We start from the raw sequence: 18,760 nt of genomic DNA, 5'->3' as shown, positions 1-18,760 counted from the left end.
CTTGTAAATTTATTCTCTTGATTTAAAGATTTCTCATAAAATAACTTCAAATTCATTACATATTTTGTCATTTAATTTAGCTCACTCAACTTCTTTTAAATCCCTTCTTAAAACAAACTTTTATTGCAGAGCCTTTTCTGATTTAATCTGATTATTCATTTTATTTGAGTTTAACTGCTTTAAGAAATATGTTAATTTTTTTTTTACTCCTTGAGTTTTTTTTAAAGGAGCTTAAATCTTTCAAAATGTTTTATTTCTTGATCTTGCCTTGCATGATTTTACAAACTGCTTGTTTTAATTTGCTGCCCATGAAAAGCATTTTGTAACTTTACATAGATTTTTCAAAGTGCTCTATAAATGAAATTATTTTAATTTCAAATCAATTTAAATAAATTCATTGACAGTTATTACAATCTTCTAAGTATTACAATAAATTATAATTAATTGAAATCTCAGACTTTTTGAAGCTGGCCTGAATATTTCCTGGCGTGTTTCTGCTCCAATTTTGAAAGAAAATTGATCAATCTGCTCAAAATTAATCTCAAATGTTGCGTAAATGTACGAGAAATCACTTAACATGTTAAAGGAAGAGAGGGGGAAAAAAAGACACAATGTGAACAACTTTGTACAAAATTGTTTTTTAATAGAAAATCAATTTGACTCAACTCAAAAAGTTCCCAACTCCAAAGCTGATTTCTCATATAATGTTGAAGAAAAGTCTCGTTTTCTTGACATGGCTCCTCCCATTTTGTGCAAAATGCTGCTGGTCTCACGTGAGAGAAGAAAAAGAACCAGGAAAAACCTTGAAACCTTCAAACTGACATAAAGCTTTAAAAGAGCAGGTCTGATCTGAATCGTTAAGATTCCTGCAGACGATCTGTTCGACACGGAGCGAGAGAAAACAAAGACTGTAAAACTGTAAAACTAACTGGGACCCAGCATGAGGACTTTGTGCTTGTTGTCTGAGACTTGAGGTCACCTTGCAGGCAGTGAAAGCTTCACAGGGAGACTTATATACAGGAGAAAGAAAGGAGGCGAGAAATCTGCTGCAAAATGTGTCCACTTTGGTGACGTAGAAACTACCAACCTGGACCAGGAGGGCTCAGGTTTCCAACAATCATAACAAACAGCTGATTTCTCTCTGAGGGCTCCACTTCAAACATCAGCTGCAGGAAAACAAAGATGATAATTGAGATGATGTGTTCTCCTCTGTGCTGTTTCAGGCTCTGCCTCCTCTGAAACTGTATGAATATATATTGATAAAGCATGTTCAGTTATTTAAAATTAAGCTGCAGAAATAAGTTGATTCTTGTATGACATTAGATGAAGATATTTGTAGTTTTGGGTGTTTGGTGGGACAAAAGGAGCAGGATGAAGACGCCTCTTCAGATTCACAATCGTCATAAATTCTCATTAACGGAGGAGCAGCGAGAGTTTGGGTGCATCGTTTTCTGAAATCAGCTTCTTAAAACACCACCAAACTCCATTCAAAAATTTGAAATTTTACTTATCAAATAATGGGAGTTGGTGCTCTACCTACTGTGTGTTTTGTGAACTATATGGAACAAGTATGAAGCAATATACTGGAGTAGTTCCTAAATATGTGTGACCTGTTACACGTTAGGACGTCAAGATATGCAAAAGTAGAGCCTGGATTTAAAAGATCTTGTAGACGGCATCATCCCTCGTTTCACCACCACCAAACTCCATTCACAAAAACAACAATTTTACTTATCAAATCATGAGAGTTGCTGCTCTACCTACTGTGTGTTTTGTGCACTATATCAGACAAGAATGAAGCAATCTGCTGGAGTAGTTCCTAAACTGTTGGTACCTGATATTGTTAGGACACCAAGATATGCAAAAAGTAGAGCCCAGATTTAAAAGACCTTGTAGACGGCAACATCCCTCGTTTCCCCACCACCAGACTCCATTCACAAAAACAGCAATTTTACTTATTCAAACACAGGAGTTGCTGCTCTACCTACTGTGTGTTTTGTGCACTATATCAGATGAGAATGAAGCAATCTGCTGGAGTAGCTCCTAAACTTTTGGTACCTGTTACTCATTAGGATGTCAAGATATGTAAAAGCAGAGCCCGGATTTAAAAGACCTTCTAGACGGCATCATCCCTCGTTTCCCCACCACCAAACTCCATTCACAAAAACAGCAATTTTACTTATCACATCATGGGAGTTGCTGCTCTACCTACTGTGTGTTTTGTGCACTATATCAGACAAGAATGAAGCAATCTGCTGGAGTAGTTCCTAAACTGTTGGTACCTGATATTGTTAGGACACCAAGATAGACAAAAGTAGAGCCCAGATTTAAAAGACCTTGTAGACGGCATCATCCCTCATTTCCCCACCACCAAACTCCATCACAAAGCAGCAATTTTACTCATTCAAACACAGGAGTTGCTGCTCTACCTCGTGTGTGTTGTGTGGACTATATCAGACAAGAATGAAGCAATCTGCTGGAGTAGTTCCTAAACTGTTGGTACCTGATATTGTTAGGACGTCAAGATATGCAAAAGTAGAGGCCAGATTTAAAAGACCTTGTAGACGGCAACATCCCTCGTTTCCCCACCACCAAACTCCATTCACAAAAACAGCAATTTTACTTATTCAAACACAGGAGTTGCTGCTCTACCTACTGCGTGTTTTGTGCACTATATCAGATGAGAATGAAGCAATCTGCTGGAGTAGTTCCTAAACTTTTGGTACCTGTTACTCATTAGGATGTCAAGATATGTAAAAGCAGAGCCCAGATTTAAAAGACCTTCTTGACGGCATCATCCCTCGTTTCCCCACCACCAAACTCCATTCACAAAACAGCAATTTTACTTATCAAATCATGGGAGTTGCTGCTCTACCTACTGTGTGTTTTGTGCACTATATCAGACAAGAATGAAGCAATCTGCTGGAGTAGTTCCTAAACTGTTGATACCTGATATTGTTAGGACACCAAGATAGACAAAAGTAGAGCCCAGATTTAAAAGACCTTGTAGACGGCATCATCCCTCATTTCCCCACCACCAAACTCCATTCACAAAAACAGCAATTTTACTTATTCAAACACAGGAGTTGCTGCTCTACCTACTGCGTGTTTTGTGCACTATATCAGACGAGAATGAAGCAATCTGCTGGAGTAGCTCCTAAACTTTTGGTACCTGTTACTCATTAGGATTTCAAGATATGTAAAAGCAGAGCCCGGATTTAAAAGACCTTCTAGACGGCATCATCCCTCGTTTCCCCACCACCAAACTCCATTCACAAAAACAGCAATTTTACTTATCAAATCATGGGAGTTTCTGCCCTACCTACTGTGTGTTTTGTGCACTATATCAGATGAGAATGAAGCAATCTGCTGTAGTACTTCCTAAACTTGTGGTACCTGTTACTCATTAGGATGTAAAGATACGCAAAAGTAGAGCCCAGATTTAAAAGACCTTCTAGACGGGAACATAATCCTTACAAATATATCTGATGCTTGTTTTTGCTTTTCTAAGGTCTCAGGTTGTCACTTTAGGATCCAGACTTTATTTATTAAAAGTTAGATCCTAACTTGAGCCAGAAGAAACTGTAAATTGCTCTTTTCAGTGTCACCAAACCTCATGTGCAAAATCAGTGAATTTACCGGGCAGCACAGAGGAGTTGCTCGTTTACCGTTTTCTTGATCCGTACGTTTGATTCTGACATCGTGTGACTAAGAAAGGAGCTCAGATCCACCTGAATGTTTAAAATAAAAATGAATTTATAAATGGTGAATGATATGAACCTGCTTTATTAAGATTTAGTAGCATTTAGTGCAATTTGCAGTTCCAATTATTTAAAATTGAGCTGCAGAAATGAGTCGGTTCTTTTATGACAGTACAAGAAGATATTTGTAGTTTGGGACTTTTTGGTGGGACCAAACAAGCAGGATAAAGACGCCTCTTTAGGGCTCTGGGACACTGATGAGCATTTTATACAACCCTTATAAACATTTTGAGGACTAATTGATTAATTCATAGAAATATAATCTTTCCAAAGAGCAAGGGCCAAAAACTCCATACGACACATCTGCAGAGATTCACAATCGTCATAAATTCTCATAAACGGAGGAGCAGGGAGAGTTTTTGGGAGCATCGTTTTCTGAAATCAGCTTCTTAAAACACAGAAGGAGAGAAACTAAACACACAACTTCATTAAAGATGCATCATCAAACCGTCTCAAAATGCAGCCTTGAATAGTTGATTTCAAAAGAGCATCAAAAGAAACACCGGGCGAAGACAATCTGTGGTAACGGCGAAGTCAAGGAAAGTAACTTAATGAAACATGTCTCTGAACATCATTGATGGCAGCAAAGAGAGGAGACATTTGTAGCACCAGTAGTAAACCCTGCAGTGGAGGTGTGTGTGTGTGTGTGTGTGTGTGTCCTGCAGACTTTGCTCAAGTTGTAAGAGGAATGCACCGTATAATAAATATCAAGTAATCCATATATACCAGTGATCCGATGGGGGTCGAAGGGTGAGACTGCAGCAGAGTCCTGTGTGTCAGCAGAGACCAGATGATGGAGAGACCAGATTGAGCAACCAGAGAAGTCCCTGATCAGTTATCAACATCGAGTTAGAGTCATAGAGAACATCAAAACACCCAGAGACGAGAGAACAGTCCTGAAAACCTGGTGACATCGCGATCGACGTCTTGGGATTAAATCTGGTGTGAACGCAGAAATGAAGAAACCTTTGGTGGAGCAGCGATCGGCTGCCGGAGACATGATCCGAATGTCAGACCCCAGAACATCGCCACGAACACACACTGTAGTTTATTTTGTGGATTCATCCGCCGAGTAAAATAGTGCCCAAGAAGTGGGCTGTGAGACAAGTGTTGAGCTGTTGGAGGAGTGTTTATTTGAGGTCGTACGTCTTTCGTCGAAGAATATCACAACATGCTGAAAAACAGAGCTCAGATTTGAAAACACGGGAGTTAAATCTGCAAAAATGTTCCCTGGATTGAAAGCTGGATTTGATTAGTCTGCTTCTTCTTGTTGATCATAACCTCGGGGGGTAGGACTTAATGGAAGGTAACACCTTTAACGGCGAGGAGACGTGACTCTGAAAAGAAAATCAAAATGACCGAGCATCACATTTTTTCTAAAGGCCTTGCAAAAGTAAAAACGATAAACACATCCGGGGCCTCATTTGGATGTAAATGTGTAAAAACAACTGGGTCTTGTTCCTGCAGAAAACAACACGCAAAGACAGAGTCCTTGCGTGTGGTTCTGTAGATCCTCCACATCACAAGTCCTGCTCAGGGGTCTTTGTGGACTGCTCCTCCCCTCCGCGCTGGTTCCCGTTCTCCACGCAGCCGTCGTTCGTCTCCTCACTCCAAGGTTTATACTCGAGATCTGGATCTGGATCGAGCTCGGGTTGGGACTCCACAGCCGTCTCCCAGTCCTCTTCCTCCTCCTCTTCCTCCTCCTCGTCTTCCTCCCCTCTGTCCTTGACTTTGTCTCTCTGGCTGCGGAGGAGGCGGAGTCTGGCCATGGCCCGGTCGATGGTGAGCGTGCTGATCAGGTTGAAGTCGTGCATGCTGACCAGGTGCAGCAGGAAGTTGCGGCAGAGGTTGTTTTTGACGATGTGGTCGCCGTGTAGGTCGGCGAACACCAGGCAGGCATCGTTCATCTGGTTATCGGCGATACAGCTGGAAGAAGGGCGGAGGCGTCAGAGTGATCAGAGAGAGGACAGGTTGCACAATATGTTTGATTAGGCGTTTTTTGACCTGAGGAACTTTACCCCTGAACTACATGCGTTTCAACCAGAGGAACCAGGGTCTAAATTTAGTTCAGGGGTAGATTATCTCCCCCCTAAAAAGTACTTTTCAAAGGTCCCTGGACTTTCGCGGGGCAGGGCCTGCAATGCTGAACGTGTCTGATTGGTAGATTAACCACAGTGTTTTTAATCCGCCAGCCGTCCACAATAACATCACACACATCTGTGATTCACTTGATTTCTCTTTCTTTCATTAGTTTTTATTTCTTCTATCTTTTTTGTATGTGTGTGTACTTTTCAAAAGAAGAAGCTGTGATTCTCTTGATTTAGCAGCTTGTAACAGTAGTCTTCTCTCAGCCCACCGTGAATGCATTTCTCCCGGTGTTACGGTTTTAAAAGTGACCCTGTAAACTGGAGACCTCCAGCTGAACGTGTCAGTGTTTGTGGAGTTTACACAGCTGTTGAAACACAGAGGGAGTTCCTGGGAATGCAAACTAGTTTAGTTTTTATTAAGATTTCAAAATATCCTCATCAGATATTTAATGATCGTCTAAAGACGTTTATGAGGGATGCATCTGGCTGAGAGTCTCCAGTTAACAGGGTCGCGGCTTAAACCAAAACACCTGCCGATCTCTGCCACGGCTTTTTGAGTTAAAAGGATTTTAAAGCCGTGTTGAAACGTCTTTGCTACTCGTGCTTATCTCCTCTCAAGTGTTGATTCAGTGAATCCATCTGTTATGAAATATAGCACCATCTAAAACAGCGCCAGCTGAGTCTCTTCATGCTAACAGGCTAACTGTTGTGTTGCTCATAATGATACCTGCCTGTTCGTCTGCTTCTATGGTGTCATCTGTGATGAATGGCATTTGTCTTTGTTTTACTGCCCTCTATTGGTCTGGTGGTGTAGTGCATTTACTTTATTTTTCCTCCATAAGTCACTGGTCTGATTTGCACAACCCACCGCGGTCGAAACGCAGACAACAATGGGGGCACAGGAACCTTTTAGTTCAGGGTAAAGTAGTTCTGGGGGCTAAAAGACCCTGGAACTCTTGGTTGAAATGCACATTTTGTCACATTTCACTAAATCATCTCTTCCTATCTTCTGCTTTTTCTAATCTTTCTCACAGCATCAATACGTCTGATTGGTGGAATAATTTGAGGTGAACTAAATACGATCCAATCACAGAAGATTTGAAGTCTATTTAACGTCCTCGCTGTTTCATACACACCCGCGCTTCATGACGTGGAGGTTCCACAGCTTCATGATCTCCTTCTCCCCCTCGTTGACGTCGGTGAACTCCTCGATTTGCTGCAGAGACATGAACAGAAATCAAACAGATGAAGCTTGAGTGTGTTCGCCTTTAACTTCGGCCACTGTGTCAGCGTCACCAGCTGCTTTGGGTTGAGTTAAAATGCATTTTTAAAGGAGTATTCCACAGATTCTGCCTCCATCGCCTTGAAGAAGAAACTAATTTCAAAACACTTTCGCAAGTTGAATAAATAAACGACGATTCACGTTTTAAAACAAGCTCAGCTGTAAACAAACCTTTGTCGTCTTCTCTTTGAGCCAGTCGGGGTACCTCTCGTCCTCGCTGTCCACCTCCATCTCCTGCGGCCGCAGCGGGACGCAGCTGTCACTGTGGAAGTAGAGGCGGTTGTGTCCGCTGATGAGCGTCCTCGGCTGCTCCTGATCGCCGTCCTCCGACTCCAGGAACTCGGACAGACTCGGCTTCGTCCTCTTAGGTCTGAGAGGAAGACATTTAGTCAAATCCAGACATCAGAGATTATGAACAGGAAATAAATGAAGGAAAAAGTAAAGATCTGTGGTACCTGCAGGTGAGAACGTGTGTGACAGTCGTCCTCTTCACGGGTCCGTTCCTGCTGAAGGCGAAGCCCGGCTGGCTGTGGATGTCCTGAGGGTTCCCTGCGTACGAACCGTCGTAACACTCGTTGATGGAGACCTCGATCTTCGCTCCTTTAGGGTGAGGCTGAGACAAATCAGACGATAAAAGTCAGTAACTGACATCAACAGCATCATGAAGACAACGCAGAGACATCTTTGTGTGTCCATGAGGAATGAGTCTGTCTCACCACGTAGTTGAAGATGAAGCGGGGGTGAGACAGCTTCAGGTGTTTGATCAGACTGTAGAGCTTCCTGCAGTTCAGCGTGCACCACGGGCAGTGCAGGTCGTCCCTGGCCTCGGTCTGCTGCCTCGTGTTGTGGTTGTACTGGAACTGGATGAGAGAACAGGATTCTGATTAAACACAGTCTCTCATTGGTCGGTGTAAGCTTCCAGATCCAGGTTCAAGGTTCAGACGGGACTGACCTGGTAGAAGATGCGTAGTTTCTGTCGAGGCTCAGCTGAGATCAGTTCTCGTCTTGATTGCACGTCAGGGTTTATTGATTCTTTAACAGCTGCAGCATGGAGAACAAACCATCACTCTACATGATCACATCTGATTTAATAACAAATCACACTGCTGCTGCTCCTCTCACCTGGAGTGTGCGTGGCTCTCTGGGTGCTGGGTTTGCTGTCCTGGTTGGTCTCAGAGTTGCGGGTGGCCAGAGGTTTGGCCACAGGAGCCGTGGAGTGATCCGAGGAGTCTGTGGTCCAGCGCAGAGTGAACTGAAGAGTTGGACCCTGAGAGAAACTCTCAAACGGAGGCAGACGCTGCAAAACGAGAAAGTAGAATGTTCCACTGAAAGCTTCTCTTCAGTTTACATGTTTCTGATTATTCCATGTTTGACGTCTTGACTTGTTCATGTGTGTTTTCAAGCTTCCTGACTCTGCTGATTTGTTTTCATTATAGTTTGAGAAGCACTTAGTTATCTACATCTTATTCATATACTGTATAAAACACAGGCACTGAGGTCCTCGAATGCTTCCTTTTTAAATGTTCCTCACGTGTCCCTCACAAAGAGAGAGAGCTTTCTGTTTTTATGCCCCAAAGCTATGGAACTCTCTGTCTCTGGACATTAAAACGGTGAGATCTCTGGGTGTTTTTAAAAAGTAAACCTAAGACTTACTCTTTTTATTCTGTCTTTTGACTTGGAATAATTTCCTTTTAGCCCTGATTAACCATTGCTTCAGCATCATTTTTTATTTGTTATTTTTTTATTCTATCTTCTTCTTTTTGAATTATTTTTTTCTTCTGGTATTTATTTGATTTCATTTATTGAATTGATTGATTTCATTTATTTAAATAATTGATTTTATTTTAATCTATTTGATCTAATTAATTAATTTGATCTAATTAATTTATTAATTTGTTTATTGAAATGATTGATTTCATTATTGAATTGATTGATTTCATTTATTGAATTGATTGATTTCATTTATTGAATTGATTGACTTTATTTTATTTTTTCTTATTTAATTTATTTATTTTATTGAATTGATTGATTTCATTTATTGAATTGATTGATTTTATTTCAATCTACTTTACTTAATTTTTTTTAAACAATATGTTTATTGAGTTTTTTAAACATTTCCAGAGACACACAATTACAATTAAAAAATTCGAAGGAAAAGAATAGTAAAAATTATATATACATACACATGCACATATATACACATATATAAAATAAAAACAAACAAGTAAACAAAAAAAACAACAAAAACCTTAATTACAAAATGTTACAACATTATTATTGTCTGTATTCTACTTTATTTAATTAATTAATTTTATGTAGTTAATGTATTAATTTGTTTATTAAAATGACTGATTTTATTTATTGAATTGATAGATTTAATTTTAATAATGTAATTTAATTAATTGATTGATTTGATCTCATTTTTATTTCTAAAGTATTTCACATGTTTTTCTGATTCTCTGGCTCACCTTCCCGTCCAGGATGGTCTCCCAGGTCGCCCTCTTCTTATTGACCGGACACTCCTCCATCTCTTGCATAGACACCTCGTACTCCCCGTCCAACAGCTGCAGACGTCTGCACACAAACACAACGACAACTTCAAATCTTCCATTCTGCAGCCCAGAGATCTGAACAACACGTTTTCCTCTGTGTCTTGTGTTTCTGCATTTATACATAATAAAAGCTGTTCTCCCGGCCCGGAGCAGTGTGGCAGAAAATTACTCAAATCTTTCAAACATTTAAATATACAGCAGCACGAAAAGAAGAAGCCGAAGAAGATGAAGAAGACGAAGAAGAAGAAGAAGTGAGTTTTTGTGAGCTTCACCTGTTTTTATCAAAAACTGTCATCTGGGCCACAAATGTGGTTTCTCCCTCGTCCCTGATAGAAGAGCTCCTCCTCTTCCTGTTAATCACTTCCTCTGCAAAATCTGAAACATCACATAAAGAAACATTACACTCATTTTTTCTGCACCAGGTTTGATCTTTGTATTATTATTTGAACAGTTTTTGACTGATCATCTTTGCAGGCTTCGACGACAACGCACCCCCCAAAAGCTTTGTTCAAGCTTTAAGATGAGAAGACTAGATATTACACAGGAAGGAAACAAGAAAGTGAAGTTTGAGGGGCTGTTTTATGGCAGCTTGAAGATGCAAACAGAGGTGATGAAAACTTGTCCTCCATGTCTTTAATGAAGGCTTTTAATTCAGTTGCAAATATGCTTTTACTGCCTTTTTATATGCATTCATTTCATGTTTTAATGTTGCATTTATTTTAGGCTTTTGAACAGAGTTTTGCATTTGCATCATCTCTGAATCTCTTGCACTCTCTCTTCAAACAGCTGTAACACCTTAATATCATGACACATCTGCGTAGAGCTCAAAAACTTTAAAGCTCCGTCAGAAAACTGCCGTTAAAGCTTCTGATCAGACAAAGAGAAGCTTCTGTGTGACAAGCAGATGGTCTTTAGATGCTTTTCGACCAGAGGAACTTTACCCCGGAACTACGTGCATTTTGACCGGTGGGCCCAGGGTCAAAATTTAGTTCAGGGGTAGATAATCTCCCCCCTGAAAAGCCCCTGCTAGGGGGGTAGTACTTTTCAAAAGTCTCTGTGCTTTCAGGGGGCAGGGCCTGCAATGCTGTAACAGTAGTCATATCAAGTAATCCATAGATACTAGTGATCTACTAGCCTAGATATACTAGTCTCTCCTGGTGTTCCGGTTTTAAAAGTGACCCTGTAAACTGGAGACCGTCAGCTGAACAGTGTCAGTGTTTGTGGAGTTTACACAGCTGTTGAAACACAGAGGGAGTTCCTGGGAATGAAAACTAGTTTAGTTTTTAATTAAGATTTCAAAATATCCTCATCAGATATTTAATGATCGTCTAAAGACGTTTATGAGGGATGCATCCGGCTGAGAGTCTCAAGTTAACAGGGTTGCTGTTTAAACCAAAACACCGGCCGATCTCTGCCACGGCTTTTTGAGTTGAAAAGGATTTTAAAGCCGTGTTGAAACGTCTTTGCTACTCGCGCTTATCTCCTCTCACGTGTTGATTCAGTGAATCCATCTGTGATGAAATATAGCACCATCTAAAACAGCACCAGCTGAGTCTCTTCATGCTAACAGGCTAACTGTTGTGTTGCTCATAATGATACCTGCCAGTCCGTCTGCTTCTATGGTGTCATCTGTGATGAATGGCATTCCTCTTTGTTTTACTGCCCTCTACTGGTCTGCTTGTATAGTGCATTTACATTTTTTTCTCCATATGTCACTGGCCTGATTTGCACGATCTACCCGGGACTTCAGCCCATGGTCGAAACGCAGACAACAATGGGGGCACAGGAACCTTTTAGTTCCGGATATAGTAGTTCTGGGGGCTAAAAGACCACGAAATGCACCTTTTATCGTCTGCTCACCTCTGCTGTGGTGATGCTCTCCGTTGGTCAGGCCGTTGATCTGCGTCCGGGAGCATCCCAGCCTTGATACTCTGAAGAGCAGCGAGTAGGACTTGACCATGTGAGAGTTACTGGGTTCAAACTCACTGCTCGGGACCAGGAGGGAGGGGAAGGAGCCCGGTTTGGCCTGACCTGCAGCTCTTGTGTCTGGGTTCAGAGGAACCTGCTTCTTCCCTGCGGGGACCTGCTTCACGGGACAGCTCACATCCTGAATGGGAGGCAGGACAGGAACACGTGACATGTTTTAAGATTTTAAAAAGTCAGATATATTCCCTCCTTTGAATCATCTTCACACTCACCTTCCTCTTCTTGTGACACACTTTGACCAGCAGCACCTCCAGGGACACAGAGTTCTGCTCGTTCTCACTGTCCTGAGACGGCTTCCCTGCAGACACAAAACTTCCTGAATCACTTTATCCAGACTTTACCCAAAAAAGGAAAGTACAGCGAGAAGGATGGACTCACCTGCTTTATGAAAGAAGCCAGTAAAGGTGAGCTGCAGATTAGAGGCTAAGCTGCAGAAACAAGAACAGAAGAGTTCACACAGTCAGTTTGTCTTCCTCCGTGATGAAGCTACAGAACAGCAGCACAAACACTGAACTTGAAACGTCTGCTTACCTCTGAGTCTCCTGTTCTCCTCTCATCTTCTCCACTTTGAACAACAGATTGTCGACCTTGGAGCTTTTCCTGAACATGCACACAAACAGCAGGGGTTACCGAAACAGGTCGCGCATACCGCCAGAATAAGAGATTACCCTGAGCAGTGGCAGATTTTCATACAGAGATGAAGCGGAGCCAGAGGAGATTAGAGTTCACCGACTGAGAAAGCTGCTATTAATGTGCTCTGATAGACATTAGATTTTTTAGATTCTGTCTTACTGTCTGAAAAACAACATGAAGAACAATCTTAAAGACCTCATAGTGACCCATTACCCCTCTAGAACACTACGCTCCCAACATACAGGCCTGCTCATCGTACCTAAAGTGTCTAAAAGTAGTATGGGAGGTAGAGCCTTCAGTTATCAGGCCCCTCTCCTTTGGAATCATCTACCAGTCAGGGTCCGGGAGGCAGACACCCTCTCTACTTTTAAGAGTAGGCTTCAAACTTTCCTTTTTGATAAAGCTTATAGTTAGAGCTTGATCAGGCTTGGACCAGGTCTTAGTTATGCTGCTATAGGCTTAGACTGACACACTGGGACCCCCTCTCTCTCCTGTCACTTACTTTAACTCTTCCTGTCCCATTAAAGTTACTAACCATAGGCCTTCCTGAAGTCCCTGAGCTCCCTTGTCCCGTAGGTTCCTCTGGATCTCTGCTGCCGCAGACGTGCCAGACTCCAGCTGCTACAACTACTACTATCCGTCTCTCCACTATCACCTCTCTCTCACTCTTCATCTCCCTCTATTCCTCTCTCCAACACGGTAGGTCAGCAGATGTGTGTCTAACATGAGTCTGGTCCTGCTGGAGGTTTCTGAGCTCAGCCTGTCAGGGCAGATGGCTTTCCATCAATGTGTCTGGTTCTGCTTGGGGGTGTCTGCCTGTTAAAGGAAGTTTGTTTTTCTGACATTGTTTGGTTTGCAGTTTTCTTTCTTTGCAGAACAAATTATACTACCACTATCATCTCTCTCCCTCCAACACGGAAGGTCTAAGCAGATGTGTGTCTAACATGAGTCTGGTCCTGCTGGAGGTTTCTGCCTGGAATCTGCAATTAGCTGTGTCATCCTTATATCTCATTCTGTAGCATTGTTCGGGTGAGCGTCTTCAGTTCAACTCAAGCCCCACATTAATTTCTGAGCTCAGCCTGTCAGGGCAGATGGCTTTCCATAAATGTGTCTGGTTCTGCTTGGGGGTGTCTGCCTGTTAAAGGAAGTTTGTTTTTCTGACATTGTTTGGTTTGCAGTTTTCTTTCTTTGCAGTAAAAATTATACTACCACTATCATCTCTCTCCCTCCAACACGGTAGGTCTAAGCAGATGTGTGTCTAACATGAGTCTGGTCCTGCTGGAGGTTTCTGCCTGTTAAAGGAAGTTTGTCCTTGCCCATAACTTGCTAAATACTGCAAAGTGCTCTGCTCATGGTGGATTAAGATGAGATCAGACTGAGTCCTGTCTGTAAGATGGGACTGGATCTGATCCTGTCTTGATGTTGGGTCTTTGTTAATAATAGAACATAGAGTCTGGTCTAGACCTGCTCTGTTTGGAAAGAGTCTTCAGATAATGTTTGTTGTGATTTGGCGCTATATAAATAAAGATTGATTGATTGAATGCTCCTTGGTATTTTCCATACAGTGAGACATACACTAAGTCTGCTTGTAGTCGTCTGTTTTCCTTCAGATGCCATCAGAGGATGTGACATTTCATCTCAAATTCAAACAGCATGTTCTGTTTTGCGCGCTGCCCTGAAATCAAAAGGCACACCTGGATCATATCGGGGTTTTCTGGAGCACAAACAACTTCGACCCAACTCACATAAATCTGTCCGGCATCAACCTGAGCAGAGGTCTAATGAGCAAGAGTAAGTGGAAACACCTGTGAGGGTCTGCAGAGCCCTCCAGCGGACCTTAGATCTGAATCAAACCGGCTCCGGAGCAAAGCATGGACCTCCTGCAGAACATCCATTAAGCTTCAGATTCAGATACACTGGGCTTTAACTTTATGGATATCCTTTTATTACTCTCCAGGAGGAAATGGCTGCTACTGAACATGAGTACAGAGCCTTCTTGCTTTGTTAGCTCACAGTCAGATACATCAAATATTCAGTAGACTTGAGTAGAAGCTGTGTTGCTGTGTTGAAGTGCTCTGAGATTCCATCTGATAGAGACTGAAAGGACGTGTAGCACATCACCTTAAAACTACAAAAAATAACAGAAATGAACAGAAGCAGCAAGAAATCTGATCCATAAAATCCACTGTGTGTTCATTTAGTTATTCATGGTTTAAGAACACTCATCGTTTGTTAGAAAGGAGTGTGTGTGTGTGTGAGTGTGTGTGTCTTATTCATCTTGAATCACAAGCAGTGCTCCATGTGACTGAAGCATGCTGCACGAACGCAGCAGAAAGTGAAAGCGGGCTGCAGCAGCAAATGTGTCACTTGATGCACCGCCTCCACTTCAGATCAGGAATGACAACCCACAGAATAAAGACTGCCAGCCTGAGTCGAGGGAAAAACCCGGTCTGACAAGTCACGACCAAATAAGGACAGAAATATTACATTTCAAACTTTTTAAAAATTTACAAAAGATCCACTGAGAGTGTTCAACATTTAGGTAAACAATGATATCTCTTGTCTTGTTTTAGTTTACTAAATGTAACCAATTAAAGCTGGATTAGCTTGATTTAGGTTGAGTGAAAAGCTTGCCATATTTACACTTTCACTATCACCTTTCTGATAAGAGGAAGCGTTCCTTAAAAGGTAACAAAAAATACTGATGACATGATGATATAAAAGGGATAAAGGTGCACCTCTTTTTGGACAACTCTGTAAATGTAACTTTTAAATTTTGGTACCAAATCAACACTTTTTAAAACTTCATATTACAACAGAAGTCACAGCAGGGCTCGCTGGTTTGAATCAACACGTGAGAGGAGATAACACGGCTTTAAAATCCTTTTGAACTCAAAAAGCTGTGGCAGAGATCGGCCGGTGTTTTGGATTACACCGCGACCCTGTTAACTGGAGACTTTCAGCCGGATGCATCCCTCATAAACGTCTTTAGACGATCATTAAATATCTGATGAGGATATTTTGAAATCTTAATAAAAACTAAACTAGTTTGCATTCCAAGGAACTCCCTCTGTGTTTCAACAGCTGTGTAATCTCTACAAACTGTTTGGACACACCTTCTCATTCAATGATTTTGATTTATTTTAAATATTTTCAAGATTGTAGATTAATACTGAAGACATCAAAACTATGAAATAACATGGTGTTGCAGTCGTCAAATAGGGCTATCCACTGTGTACTAACCCTACCTCTGAACAACACAACTGATGGTCTCAAACACATTAAGAAGGCAAGTCATTCTAGAAATGAACTCTTGACAAGGCTCATGTTAATTAGAAACCATTCCAGGAGACCACTTCATGAAGCAGACTGAGAGAATACCATGAGTGTGCAAAGCTGTCATGAAGGAAAAAGGGGGCGACTTTACAGAATCTAAAATATAAAACATATTCTGCTTTGTTTAACACTTTTTTGTTAACTAAATAATTCCATATATGTTATTTTATAGTGTGGATGTCTTCAGTATTAATCTAGTGTTTCAAACAATTAAAATAAATACAAACCCTTGAATGAGAAGGTGTTTCCAAACTTTTGACTGGTAATGTATATTGATGATTTTATCTCTGTTTTGCTTTTACCCCTCTATAAATGCTTTATTCCTTTTTACTGCTTGTATCCTCTTTTTATTCTCTCTTTCCTTTATATTTTTAATTGTTGTACTTTCTTGGTCCCTTTGGTCTCAGTTCTTATTGTTGGGTTCTTGTGTTGCCTGTGTTGAATCTTTGTTTGGATCTTTTTTGTGTTTGTTTTCCTAATGTCTGATTTGAATTGTGCTTAAACTCTGTTTGCTGTAGTGTTTGTTTTTATTTGCCGTTTGTGAAGCACTTTGTAAACTGTGTTTTTTTTAAAAGCTGCAATATAAATTAAAGGTATTATTATTATTAAATCAGTTCCTTTGCTGGCCAAGCTTTTCACAGAACAAAATGCACAACCTGTCAGCAATCCTTCAGCTCGACTTCCATGTTATTCCACCCAACTAAGCTCTCTGCACACAACCACAAGCGGCCCCATGTGTGTTCTGCACAACGTTTGTATGCAAAGCAGCCTAACTGAAAACCTCTCTCATATCTCAGCCTCCACTGATCCAGTCACAGTCCCCCACGGCAGGCAGCCGACATGTCGGTTAACTTTTACTCCAGATAACACTTGACCTGCTTTCTGAGAGGAACTACTTAACACTCGCTTTTGATACACATAGACTTATGAAACAGAGAGAACAGAAGATGATATGAAACAAACTCAGGAAAACTGAAAAAATGCACGTAAAACAGCTTCAACCTGTGGGATTCATTCTCTCACCTTCTGATGTTATTCCTTGAGTTCCTGTGGGACATATAGGTGAGTGTCCTGTGCAAGAATATGGGCTGAAACATAAAACAAGTGTTATTAATCTGCCTCAACATGCCAAAAGATACAACTATGACTCCTTGAGTTTCAGATAGTCAAGTTAATCATGTCAGATAGACACTCACAGCGATCAAGTTCCTGGTGCGGAGGAATCTGTAGATTTGGGTTGGCTCTGAGAACAAACACAAACACATTACGTTATGTATTAATCATGATTTATAGGAAAAACAAGCACATTAGCCACACAGAAAAGTCATTTATTACTCAACTGTACCAAACAATGATATTTAACACATAAAATGCCAGCCTTTTCTGATTTATAGTGTATTTCTGACCTTTTCTTAGACCAGAAAACACAATCTGAAGCTCTCAGAATGTGCTGGGGTAACTTTTCTTATCTAATTTTGCCATTTTTAAAATAAAGAAAACATGCATATATGTTTGGGATCCTTTCCAGTAACTTTTGTGGTTTTAAATTGTGTTTTCACCTTGATTTAAACATGCAAACAACCAGAAACCTGCAGATTAATGACAGGAATGTAACATGTGCAGAGAAAATCAAAGAGTACAGTAATGATAAGGTCATAAACATGCAAAGGGTCGCTCAGATTCCCCTCACATGCCACCTTTAAAACTTTCAATGACAAGCAAATTGGCCACACAGAAAAGTCATGTATTACTTAAATACACTAAACAATGATATATAACAAGTAGATCCCAGCTTTTTTCTAATTTATAGTGTATTTTTTACCTTTTCTCAGACCAAATAACACAATCTGAAGGCATCAGAGTGTGCTGGGGTAACTTTTCTAATCTAATTTGACCATTTTTAAAATGAAGAAAGCATGCATATATGTTTTGAGATCCTTTCCAGTAACTTTCTGAGTTAATCTTAAATGTTCTGCTCAATTTAAACATGCAAACAACCAGAAACCTGCAGATTAATGACAGGAATGTAACATGTGCAGAGGAAATCAGAGAGTACAGTAATGATAAGGTCATAAACATGCAAAGGGTCGCTCAGATTCCCCTTTAAAACTTCCAGTGCCCTTAAATTAAATCATGTCACAGATATATTTGGGTGGATTGATGACAGAAGCTACTCACTCTCAAAGGCCTGCAGGAACAACTCGTGGTCGGCTTGAATGAGCTGCATGTTGGGCTTCTTCGCTGTAGCCATGGCTGAAGAGGACGCCTGGTACAACCCGTTGGCTTTCCCCCCAGAGCCAAAACCCGCCGGGTGACTTCCCCCCGATGAGCTCTGCTTCTGTGGAGCCATTGCTGGAAAACTGGCCCAAACAAAAAGTGTCCCAGCAGCAGATTTAAACTGGTTTTAAACAGCGAAACACAGGTCCTCTTCCTTTGTCAAAACAAAAGAGCAGCGGTTGGAGAAAACCAGCCGTTTAAACCGTAAAACCTTACTATCTCTTCATTTTGAAAGCGGCATAATGAAGTTTTACTCCTCTAAATGTGATACTAATACAATTACATTTAAAGCTTTTCGTTTCTGAGCCGGTTTATCTCTTATAGAGGTCGGCAGACAGGCTTGAAATGCGCGAAACAAGATATCAGCCTGCAGTGTTTCCGCAAATTGTGCTACCTACCGAGATGTGCAACTAACCGGCACTTTGCACATCTGCGCATGCGCATTTACGGTGGCCCAGAAGTGCAAATCATAACAATTCAGAATACACAATGGCAATTCAGAAAACACAGCTGCAATTCAGAAAACACAACTGCAATTCAGAAAACACAACTGCAATTCAGAAAACACAATGGAAAATCAAAAAACAATACAGCAATTCAAAAAACACAACTGCAAGTCAGAAAACACAGCTGCAATTCAGAAAACACAACTGCAATTCAGAAAACACTACAGCAATTCAGAAAACACAACTGCAATTCAGAAAACACTACAGCAATTCAAAAAATACAACGGCAGTTCAGAAAACACAACTGCAATTCAGAAAACACAGCTGCAATTCAGAAAACACAACTGCAATTCAGAAAACACTACAGCAATTCAGAAAACAAAACTGCAATTCAGAAAAC

General features: G+C 40.9%; 1 protein-coding gene across 1 annotated transcript; it reads right to left on the bottom strand.

Annotated features, from left to right (window-relative positions):
- Positions 1–3,768: 3,768 nt before the first annotated feature.
- LOC117831963 (polycomb protein suz12-B-like) lies at positions 3,769–18,402 on the bottom strand. Its single transcript, XM_034710874.1, has 16 exons — positions 17,816–18,402; positions 16,834–16,880; positions 16,661–16,725; positions 12,200–12,268; positions 12,047–12,096; positions 11,881–11,966; positions 11,543–11,789; positions 9,955–10,057; positions 9,599–9,704; positions 8,253–8,427; positions 8,083–8,171; positions 7,847–7,990; positions 7,586–7,743; positions 7,302–7,500; positions 6,985–7,064; positions 3,769–5,687 (listed from the first exon to the last, which is right to left on the bottom strand). The coding sequence occupies exons 1-16, from the start codon at positions 17,985–17,987 to the stop codon at positions 5,282–5,284; spliced, it is 2,196 nt and encodes a 731-aa protein (XP_034566765.1). The 5' UTR covers positions 17,988–18,402; the 3' UTR covers positions 3,769–5,281.
- Between the last annotated feature and the right edge of the window lie 358 nt (positions 18,403–18,760).

This window comes from Notolabrus celidotus, chromosome 20 (genome assembly GCF_009762535.1).
Source record: "Notolabrus celidotus isolate fNotCel1 chromosome 20, fNotCel1.pri, whole genome shotgun sequence".
Lineage (NCBI taxonomy): Eukaryota > Metazoa > Chordata > Actinopteri > Labriformes > Labridae > Notolabrus > Notolabrus celidotus.
Note: the sequence above shows the minus strand (reverse complement) of the source record. Positions and strands in the feature narration are given on the sequence as shown.